The 12,235-nt window shown below is 39.8% G+C and overlaps 1 protein-coding gene across 1 annotated transcript; it reads right to left on the reverse strand.

Moving 5' to 3' along the window:
- Positions 1-9,947: 9,947 nt before the first annotated feature.
- LOC135209407 (uncharacterized) lies at positions 9,948-11,729 on the reverse strand. Its single transcript, XM_064242099.1, has 2 exons — positions 10,937-11,729; positions 9,948-10,825 (listed from the first exon to the last, which is right to left on the reverse strand). The coding sequence occupies exons 1-2, from the start codon at positions 11,727-11,729 to the stop codon at positions 9,948-9,950; spliced, it is 1,671 nt and encodes a 556-aa protein (XP_064098169.1).
- Between the last annotated feature and the right edge of the window lie 506 nt (positions 11,730-12,235).

Consider the following 12,235-nt stretch of genomic DNA (forward strand, 5'->3'; position numbering starts at 1 on the left):
GTTCAGCAATGTCCGAAAAGTTCTTGACAAAACGCCTATAATAACCTACTAAGCCAAGAAACTTACGGACATCCCTACGACATTTAGGAACACCTATTTTCTTTATAGATTCAATATTGGCCTGTTTGGGGATTACCTTGCCACCACCAACCTCGTGGCCTAAATACATGACTTTCGCTTTAGCGAACTCACTCTTTTTCAAATTCACTACCAAACCTGCTTTTTTCAACACTTCAAACAACACCTCGATTCTCTCCAGATGAGTCTCCCAATCATCACTATAGATAACAATATCGTCTATGTATACCACACAACCCTCTAAACCGTACACCAAACTATTCATTAATCTTTGGAAAGTGGCTGCAGCATTCTTCATCCCAAACGGCATCACTTTACACTGAAACAAACCTTGTGGGGTTACAAACGCCGATAAGGCTCTAGCACGTTTTGGAAAGAGAACCTGCCAGTACCTTTTAATAAATCAAATTTGCTAATATGTTTTGACTTTCCCAAGCGGTCAATACAGTTCTCTATACGAGGCAAAGGATAACAGTCTGCCTTGGTCACCTCGTTCAACTTTCTGTAATCAAAACCTAACCTAAAGTCTCCGCCAGATTTCTAAACCAAAACTACCGGAGATGACCAAGGATTCTTACTCGGCTCAATAAGGTCATGCTTCAGCATGTAATACTACACCACTTTTGAATCGATTTAACCTATAAGGGGATTGTTTCACAGGAACAGCATTACCCACGTCCACATCATGTTCTAAAACGGACGTTCGGCCTGGCACATCAGAAAATAAACATTTATAATTATTCACCAACCTCTTCAAGGATCTCTGCTTATCATTACTCAAGTGTGAAACCATACCACCGAAGTTTGCTAATGACCCTTTGTTATCAGAGCGCCAGTTACCTTCATCAACACGATTATTTTCATTATCTTCAACCTCTGAAAAAGAAACAAAGTTATCACGATTATTAACAGATTTTCCAATAGTCCCTATAGTGGCCATGGGCACCACCTTATCCCGTTCCTTATATGGTTTCAACATATTTTCCGCAGCAAACTAACATGCCTTGGTCAATTTGTCCCCAAGATTCGTTACATAATACAACAAATTAATGTGAGGGACGTCTCCCTCCCATGATTCCTTAACGACGTCAAGAGGACCACGCACACAATGACCAAAAATCAAATTAAAGGGTGAAAAACCTAAGGATTGACTACAGTAGGTGTTGAACGAAATGCAAATAACAAATATGGCAACGCCTTGTCCCACTCCGAACCATGACTTAGACAATACTTTTTCAACATCGATTTCAACGTCTGATGAAACCTTTCCAAGACTCCCTGACTCTCCGGATGATATGGAGAAGAGGTTACGTGCTTAATTCAGCCATTTTATCCCTGAAATAATTACTAATAAAATTGGATCCACAATCTGACTGAATTATTTTGGGCATGCCAAACCTGGTAAAGAATTCTATTAATGAAGCAACAATTTTCACACTTTTAATACTACGTAACGGTATGGCCTCGGGATAACGAGACATCCTATCTCAAATAGTAAAAATATATTCGTTACCGCTACGAGTACGAGGCAAGAGTCCCACAACGTCTATGATTATTTCTTTGAAGGATTCCGAGACAACTGGGATGGGAAACAACGGCGCTTTCGGAATGAGTTGATTGGGCTTGCCAACCCGTTGACAGACGTCACAGCTGTTCACGTATTTCTTGACGTCGGCCTTCAACTTGGGCCAAAAATATCCAACAAGCAATTTTCCCGACGTCTTGTGAATACCAAAATGTCCTGCCAAGTCATTCTCATCGCCTAACGACATTAAACCTCTCCTGTAATCAAAAGGAACCATTATTTGCTTGACTACTTCAGAGTTTATATTAGTTGCCTCCAAAGGTCTACTTACCATGTACAAAATATTATTAATAATTTTAAATTTAAGACTCGTTAAGTCAGAGAGCTCACCTGGCTCAACAGGGAGATTTGAAAATTCCTTCTTCTGAGTTTTAACTAGCTCCTCCGTAGTCCAGTTCAATTTATTTTTACTATTACCAATATTGCCTAAAACTATACTACCACTACGGTCTAAACTACTTAAATCTACGTCTACGGTTGACTCTGCAGACCGAGAGCGAGTGACTACAGATATTTCGCTCTCGAGATTAATTAATATTGGACAAGATTTATTTTTGAGAGCCACATCATTTCCAAGGACTACATCAATATTCTTCACGGGAAACTTTTCCACCACGGCCAAATTAACATTTCCCGTAAAAGAAGGACAATTCAAAATAAACCTCTCAATTGGATAAGAATGAACCGTATCCGAAAAACCTGACAGGAGCACAAATTCTGTATGCTCACCAACAAAATCCCGCAGCAAAGCCTCTCTTAAGATCAAAGACTGTGCCGCTCCCGTATTGCGTAAAATTCCTACCCGTTTCCTACAGGACCCATCAACCACAGCGACACTGCTAAGAGACACAAAGCGAGAAAAAGGCTTAATTTCCACGTCCGAGAGTCATTGATCAGAGGTCTTTGGCGAATTATAGTCTCTGTCTCTCTTTTTCTCGACCCCCATTACAGGACGAGCATTACCTTGCAGGGATCTCCGAAAGGCATAACACATGCTTTTAACGTGCCCCTCTTGTTGCAGAAGAAGCACGTTAATGACTTTGCCTTCTCAGGTTCATAATTATTAGACTTGTTAAACCTGTTGGATGAAAAAGACTTATTATTATTACTAGTTTTGTTACCCCTATTATTACGCCTATTATAATTATTAACAGTATTGGACCTATTATTATTATTATTCCATCCACTTCTAAACCAACCAGGCTTCATATTGGAAGACATACCACCTAACTCATTTTTATGAGACAAGTAGTACTCGTCACTGGCAATAGCCACCTCTTGCAAAGTGTCGCGTTTCAATTCCTCCAAATGAACCTTTAACTTGCCCGGCACACACTTTTTGAATTCCTCTACCAACACCAATTCCTTCATTTTATCAAAATCGTCCACTTCTTTGGACTTAAACCAATCCTCGGCAGTCTGCTTTTTCCCTCGCGCAAACTCTACGAAGGTTTGATCATTCCCCTTTTGGGGGACCAACTCATACGCTTTCAAAACGATAGATTTGACACTGTCATAATCTGAAGACAAATCCTCAATAAGGGTAACGTACACTTTTTGCGCCCTACCAATTAATTTACTCTGTATCAGAGTAGTCCAGAACTCTTGTGGCCAACCTAATGTACCTGCAATTCTTTTTAAAAAATGAGTAAATTGCCCTCAAAGTCTAGCATTCATTACTCTGCTTCTAAGAAAGATATTGATTTGAACTAAGTTTCATATGAAAGCCCTACCCCTTATCAATTTTTTGTGAAAATTAAAAAAAAAAAATTGTGGGGTGCGCATGTGCGCTAGCATTCAAAATGTACGCCTAACCCCCTCACATTTGTGTATATTTTATTCATAACCAGCACTAAACCATAATTAAATGTGTAAAAGGATAATAGTGTTATTATATTCGTGTTATAACAGCAATAGATATAATAATAATAATAATAATAATAATAATAATAATAATAATAATAATATGATGATGATGATGATGATGATGATGATGATGATGATGATGATGATGATGATGATGATGATGATATTTAAAAAAATATATAAAAATATCAATAATAATGGCAATACAGTAATATTGGTTAATAATATTGATAATAATAATCATGATAATAAAATGTGTACTCATCACAAAAATACTTTCGTGGTATAACAATCATGGATGTTATACTGATAATAATAATAATAATAATAATAATAATAATAATAATAATAATAGGAGTATTGATAATAATATTATTAATGATAATAGCAAATAATGATGATAATACGGTAATATTAGTAATTATGATGTTGACCATGATAACATTCCATCATCATAATGTTTAGCCATTAAAATAATCATCACCAATATTATCATAATAATTAAAACACAAAAATTATAGAAAAATAATACTACTGCAATCACTACTACTTCTCTAAGAAAAGCAAAATATTTTAATCTGTACTCACCATGAAACTACTGTACAGTTGGACACAGGTTTCCCTGGTACACCTTCTTGAGGGACTTCGAAAAATTATATGGTAACAGTGTTTACTGAGGGGGGGGATTGTGGGGGGGGGACTACTTCCTCTCTTTAGCAGAGTTCCACCAATAAGCTCTGGAATTCTTTCAGCGGGAGGAGTCATTAGGTATGGTTGGAGAAACACACACACACACACACGGTAAAAGAAAAAAAAATCTGAGCAGGTTATATCGCTTTAACTAAGATTACTGTCTCACTTTTAATATAAGTTTTTTGTTTATTAAGTTCCATTTAAACTTTCGTCTAAGGCGTTATCTTACCACCGTGTCTGTTATTATATATCGGTCATAGTCATTACGCAATACTTAAAATTGATCAAAATTTTAGAGTTACATTGGTATTGGAGAGAATCAAGAACATCATAAGATATTTTAACCTTATCACGTAAGCCAATTTATAGTATCGGTTGCAATGCGTTTCCTACCAATAATATAATACGAAGCTATAAAGAGAAGCGCAGCAGCACATCATTGAACATACCCAAAAACTCAGTGAACTTGTTGAAAGTGTCCGACACCTTAGCTCCTCTCTCTCTCTCTCTCTCTCTATCTCTCTCTCTCTCTCTCTCTCTCATATTAGCTAATTTTAAGTGACATGTCATCTAGAAATACCACTGCGCTAAGTATGCAGTTTTGATATGTCATTAACACCCTCTAATCTTGACTAAACTAATATATTGAGTTCTTGTTGTTAAGCCGTCTTACAGGTTTTGGAATTTTAAAATGTAATTAAAACTGACGAGCTTCTTGCTTTTGCTGTACCGATGTCCTCAGCCTGGCTTTTGCTACAACTGAAATGGGTGGGGGACTAAGGGTAAGGTGGGCCTGTTGCGACCCCGATGAGTGGACGGAGTACTAGATATGCTCGTGGATAGAGTGTATGGCTAACGAAAAACTCCAGTTGAAATATTTTCTTGTTTATCTTTAATGCCTGCGTGTTTTTAGTGTTTATCCTAATATTATTATAGTACTGTAGATTTTCTGAATACAACAACATTTACAAGAAGAAGGATTGGGTTAAACTCACTCCCTCTTGTAAATACATATAGACTGAAAAGGAGAGAGAGAGAGAGAGAGAGAGAGAGAGAGAGAGAGAGAGAGAGAGAGAGAGAGAGAGAGAGACTAGACGTTACTGAGGAATCAAAATGAAACTACTAGGGACAGAGAAAATTCCACAACATGTAATGGAAAGTGAAGGACTCCCAAACTTGGTGCAAACTTTTAACCATTCCAATATGGTAAACTTGATTCGTTTGCCAATGATAAACAATTGCTGATATTCAGGGGTTTCATGTATTCATGGTTGGGTTTGTATTCCCTCTTGAATATACTGTAGAGATTATTCCCTACACGCCGTTCATTACAATAATTATTACATGATATGGATAAACATATCTACTTGGCTTATATTTTCTATATTAATTGTGATACATGTTTTAATGTCATACGGACAGAAATTCCTTTCGCTCTTATCATCATTCGTGTGAGGATAAGAGACAGACGTCTATATTGTTAAACAGCCCCTTCAGTCATTTACCTGTCCATTGTGGAAAGGGCTATTTGGAGAAATGTAGTTTGATGATATTGTCCTATGGTTCTCTTTTTGGATAATTTTTAAAGAAAAAATAAGGATAGCGAAATTCCCTTTAGATTTTGAACTTCTTTAAAATATCAAATTCACCTTTCTAATATATAAATTATAATAATCTGACCTGGAGCTAAACGATATGCATAGGTCTGATTTTTTTTTTTTTTACATCATACGACATGGAAGTTCAGCGGAAGCCATGGGGTAATCCAAATATACACACTCAATTTTTACATTTATTTTTAATATTAGTGAGAAGTCCAGCCACCTTCCTTCTAGATCACCTCTTGCAATCTGTTAGGCATAGAAGATACATGGTTTCTGACGATCTGTGGTCGGTTGTGGAAGACTTTCCATTGTGTTCCCAGAGGTTCATAAGTTGATCTGGTCTCCTCTCCCTCTCAGGCTCCCAACATTTTACCAAATTAGCCTAAATATTCTCAGTGAGGTTCATGTCTGTATCCTTACAGATCCTCTCGACCTTGAAACCATTCCTGGACTATTCTGGCCGTATGGATGGGGCAGCGGTCGTGAATAAAAATAACAGGAGCAGGTGGGGAGGAATAATTCCGCTGTTGAAGTGAAAGAAGTTAGAAATCCGGAAGAATTTCAATGTATTTTTCACCAGTGAACCTCCACTCAATCCTGGTGATATCATCCAAACAATGTAAGAAGATCCAGCCCCACACGTTTACTGTGACATGCCCATTTCTGGTCACCTCGTAAATGTTTCTTCTGTAGTATCTGAAGGGAAAAAATCTAATTTTTAACAATTTACGCTTTGCTTTTCGTAATAGGGAATATAATGCTATATCGTTTGGGGAAATAAAATGCTAAGTAACAACCCTTGCAATAAGTTAAGAATGTTTATTCATCTGCAAGGATTAATACTTATAATAGCATTGTTTGATCTGCAACGGTCCGTTATGATATGATATTCTTTAATTCAGTAAACAGTCTGAACTCTATATTATAAGTTTGCCTACGTGATTATTCATAACATTAATAATGTATTTGCTTAATGCCTGAAAGCTGGCCATAGGGTGGTTTTCAATGAAGAATTTTTATTTTCACACTTCTCGTGGCAATATAATTCAATTAGCGGAAAATACATGGTTATTGACAAAACTATTATCTTTTGATTATAATATTACCCTTGCTTAAAATTATTATAGCCCGACTGTTATTAATGATTATAGAAACTCACCTTATATTACTCGGTCTTCAGTTATGTATTCTGCCGTGACTTCTGCTTGTAAAAGACCTTTCGTCACTGCCAAGGCCAATGCACTCTATTTGCCTTGGTCACTGCATACGACTCGATACAAAAATTCCATATACTCCGCCGCAAACTGTTGAACAAAGACAAGCCTCTCAGCACGATGCCGTTCGGCGAGAAATTCCTTCTTGGCAGGAATTCTATGAGGTATTCCTGCCTCATGCAGACGTCTTCGCACCGTCATAGCCGAAACATTTAATGCCAGACGTTCACGAATAGCAATAGTATTGGTAAAAGGATCTTCTGCTGTTCGTCGAAAGTCGTCGTTATCCTAACGCGTGGTCATTCGTGGTGGAGGTCTTCGAACTGAAATACGTAATTAACATGCAGATACCTAGATAATCAAGATTAATTATAACCTGTTTACATATGGGAATGCTATTTGGTATTCTGGGAAGTAAAGAGAAAGAATCACTATTAGAGTTCAACAGGACCAAGGCAACTGTAATTTAGGTTTCATAATTTCACGGGTTATAAGGTTTATAGTTTTAAAAATTAGTAAATAAATGAAATAAATAAATGCTATCCAAAGTCGGTCAATTTCCCAGTCTAAGCGTGCCTCCTTTTCCATTTATTTACTGTTGTAGAGGAGACGTCAAGACGCTGTGCAACAGCACGTACTGAAAGCCCGCTTTCCCTCGTAGAGCGACCATCTGCGCCCGGAGAACTATATGTTGCTGTTCATTTGGAGACTATAACGAATACTACTAGCAGAGGAGAGATAACCTATCAAAATTTATGCAACACCTCAATCTAGCCATGATTGGGTGAAAAAATTGTTAGCGTGTGATAGGGGTGCTGTAGCAGTGATATCGTTATCACTAAACAAAGTGATATATTAAATCACACGATTACTGGGACTGATTGATTGATTGGCTGTTACTGGCATTGCAATATCTCAGGTCATTGCTGTCATTGATAACGTTTAAAATTCTGTATGTCTTCAAATGATAAATTGTCAATTGTCTGCTTGAAACACTGTTTACGAAAGGTGGTGCTGTTCCTCTCTTAACGTGAATTCCACTAATCAGCTTTCGAGCTGTTTTAGTGTATAAGAGGGGTTGGGTTGTTACTTAGCATTACATTTCCCCAAACGATATATCATTATTTTCCCTGTTACGGAAAGCAACGCGTAAATTGTAAAAAAAATTCAGATTGTTTTCATTCAGATACCACCGAGGAAACATTTACGAAGTGGCCAGGAGCGGCTTGTAACCGTAAACGTGTGGGCCTGGATTTCCTTACATGCTATATGTGATATCACCAAGAAGGCTTGATTTTGCCAAACGTTATGCTGATAAGGGTTTGGACTTGTGGGGCCGGGTCATCTTTACTGACGAGAAGTGCTTCTCGTCCACATCGCATGGGAAGCTGCATTGTTGGCGAACAAATAGAACTCGGTATGATAAGCAAAATCATTACTTGCATCAATTATCAATTGTATTCTTTATATTAATTTTCAGATTTTGTTCCACGGAAGTGGACTGTCAAAATATATAAAGGGAGTAAACATAAATAAGAGTGCTATTTCTGAGATAAATATTACGTAAGGGACAGTGGCATCATTTGCTCTTTTTCCTCATATATAATATATTAAATAAATAATTAGACAATAGAATTCTTTCAGTGTTGTTCATCACCGAGAATTTAAATTCTCCAAAGGTATGTATGTATATATAAATATTATCAATATATATATATATATATATATATATATATATATATATATATGATTTATATTATACACCCAAATTTTTTTCTCTTATTCAGATATGAACCCCGTAACATCGTTGAGGTGGTTTGGTCTGGACATGTCACCTGCAACGTATGGGGCTGGGTGTGTCTGCATGGTATGGGTGATGTGTTCCGTATCGAGGGACGATTTACAGCAGCTAAGTATGTTGAGCTGCTGCAAACCTCCTTCTTGCCTTCGTTACGAGAAAGGAATTTTCCCTTCCCACCAGGGCCCATCCTGTTCACACTGCTCACGTTGTTCAAGAGTGGTTTGCCAGACAGGATAACCTGCTTCTTCTTGAATGGCCGAGCAAAGGAGCAGATATGAATGTGATTGAACACGTGTGGGCCCAGATGGTGAACACATGGAAAATGGAACATGAGAGAACAACACAGCAACTCATGGCTCACGTCAACTCTCAGTGGAAAATTTGTAGACGAGACCGCAGCAAATTTTCAACCTTGTTCATTCGATGCCCGACAGATTGAGGGAAGTGACTGAGAGAGAGGGTAGATGGTCAAGGTATTAGATTGTATAATATAAATGTTATATTTTTTGTAATAGGACCTAAAATGTTCTCATTTTGCTCTCACTAGTTATTTGATTATATGTTTTAATAAACATAATTCAAAACAAGTTTTATTATAACCATTATATTCTTGATATAATGTTCGAAGTATCTGTAAAAAAAAATGGCATAATGCCTCCATACAAAATTGAGAGTATTGCAGTAAACTTTCCTACTTACTCAGGCCCCACATGTTTTTGGTGTCTTCCTTGTGTGGGATGCTGCCACATACATCCATGCAAGAAATGGAATGAAGGGGTGACAAATTAAATCCATAGGTTCTTTAAAATCTTGTAATGAAGATAAACAGACATCAAGACGACAGCAGCGGGAAGCAGGTCCGCGCTTGTCACTACAATGACCACTGGACAGTGACTGACTATGCATATGGCGGGAAATAAAGGCAGTGTTGACACATCTAATTACATTGTTGCCACGATGCATAACGAAATAGTGGTCTTACAATACGTGCAATGAGAAAATATAAATGGGAACATAAATATAATTCTTCTATAGAATAATACAAAGCAAATGTACAAAATGTTCATAAACTGTACGTAATTAATATACAGCATAACATTAAATATCTATACACCTCCCTCCCCCTTTACGCTCGTAGCAGTGTCTCGAGCGGAACATAAATTCCTCTGAGCTAGTCGAGGTGAATGGCGAGGGACATTGGAGGGTTCGAATGATGGCTCTCTTTCCTGGCCAGAGCAAGGGGACACAGGGACTTGGGGAGAGGTGTCATCACTCATGTTAGCCACTGGGCGTAAATGTCTTCGGTTTCGAAACCATACACGACCACTTGGAAGGCGTATTTCATACTTTCTTGACATTCCGCGGCCCATCACGATGCCGACCTTGTCCCATCGAAGCGTCGTTGAGTCCTGTATCCTAACTCGTTGGCCGATGGGGAGCTTGGGTAGAGGGCGGGCATGAGAATTGTAAAGGCTCATGGCTTGGTCGGTTTGGGCAGCAGTGCGACGGTCGTAATCTTCAGTCTTAGTTTGCCACTCCTCTGTGAATGATCTGGGGTGAGCCAGAACATAAGTGCGGAGAGGATGGCCATAGAGGATCTGCGCAGGGGAGCGTCCAGCAGGGTTCGGTGTATTCCGAAGCTCCAGCAGTCCTCTATCAAAGGCTTCACAATCTCTGTTCCCGGATGGGGCAGTCTTGAGGATAAGATGTTTAACAGCTTTCACTGCAGCTTCTGCGTGTCCATTAGCCTGAGGGTAATGTGGAGAAGTGATGATGTGATGAACTCCCCAGCGGTCGGCAAATTGCTTGAAGTCATGGCTGGAAAATGGGGGTCCTCCATCAGTTCGTAAGCGGAGTGGAACACCAACCTCGCGGAAGAAAACACAGAACATTCTTGTAACTCTGGCTGAAGTTGTGTCACGTCCACAGGGAACAACCACAGGCCAGCCTGAAAGTCTATCAGCAATAACAAGGAAGGATTTCCCTGCTACGTGGAAGAAGTCAGCTGACACACTTTCGAAGGGCCGGGATGGATGGTCGTCACACATGTAAGGTTCTTGTTGCTGACTAGGGAGAAGCTGTTGGCAGGCCTCACAGCTTTCTACTTTACTCTTGATATCTGCATTGATACCTGGCCAGAATACTGTCTGCATTGCACGACGTCGAGTAGCTTCAATCCCTCGATGGCTGTCGTGGAGTCGATCCAAGGTGCGTCTACGGAGGGCTGCAGGGATGATGATCCGGGGTCCATACAATACTAACTCTCCATCCGCGTAAAGGTTGTCCCGCAGCTTCCAATACGGGAGGGCGGAAGCGTGGAGATCATAGCGGTTGGTAGGAAAACCGTTGGAGACGTAGTAAACGAGACGACTGTAATCTTGATCCTGAGATGCGGCCGTGCGGATTTCTTGTAGAGACTTGTCTTCTTCGACGATGGGTCCTGTTGCCTGGTCGTCAGTGGAAGTGGCAGTGCTGGCAACGATACGCCTGACATGTGCAGTCGAAGTGGTGCACTCCTCTTCATCTTCAGGTGTGAGGCGACTGGTTGGGGAGCGAGACAGGGCATCTGGTATGCAAAGTTGTTTCCCTGCGTGCCATACTGCATTGAAGAGGTAGGGGGCCACTTTCATCTTGAGGCGTTGAAGGCGTGGATTCTCAATAGCATCCAATTTGTAGTGATTGAGAATTGGTATCAAGGGGCGATGGTCAGTCATTAAGGTGAAATGTTGAAGTCCAGACAAGTATAGGCGGCACTTAGCTATAGCCCAAGTGACTGCAAGTAGCTCCAGCTCTATGGTGGCGTAGCGAGTCTCTGTATCCGTAAGGAAACGAGAGCCACACTGGATGAGACGCATCTGACCTCGGCCGTTTATCTTGAAATAGGGCATAGCCGAGACCGTATAGGCTGAGGCATCTGTTTGTAGAACCACAGGCAAGGCAGGATTGAAGGGTGCCAGGACAGGTGGTGAAGTCAGAGCTGTCTTTGACTTTTTCTTAAAAAATGCTCGCTCATGGTCGGGCGTCCCAGACAAATGAGCGTTTGGGGCTCATAAGTGGACGTTAGGGGCTGTGCTGCTGCTGCAATGTCTGGAGTGAAAGTCGGCAAGTTTGGATTGGACGAGTACCCATAAACGACCTAACGTCTGTGACATTGGACGGTGTCGGGAAGTCGCGTATAGCTGATACCTTGTCGGGGTCTGCTGCAATACCATCGGATGATAAGACATAACCGCAAAAGTTAACTTTAGGGGCGGCTACAGTAAATTTCTCCTTGTTGAGGGTGATGCCATACTGACGGCATCTGGTCAGCATTTGGTACACGTATTGTAGGTGGGAAGGGAGATCCTCGTCGGAAAGGAGGATGTCATCTACAACCTTCACACAGTTGGGAACA

This window comes from Macrobrachium nipponense, chromosome 37 (genome assembly GCF_015104395.2).
Source record: "Macrobrachium nipponense isolate FS-2020 chromosome 37, ASM1510439v2, whole genome shotgun sequence".
In the NCBI taxonomy this organism is placed as follows: domain Eukaryota; kingdom Metazoa; phylum Arthropoda; class Malacostraca; order Decapoda; family Palaemonidae; genus Macrobrachium; species Macrobrachium nipponense.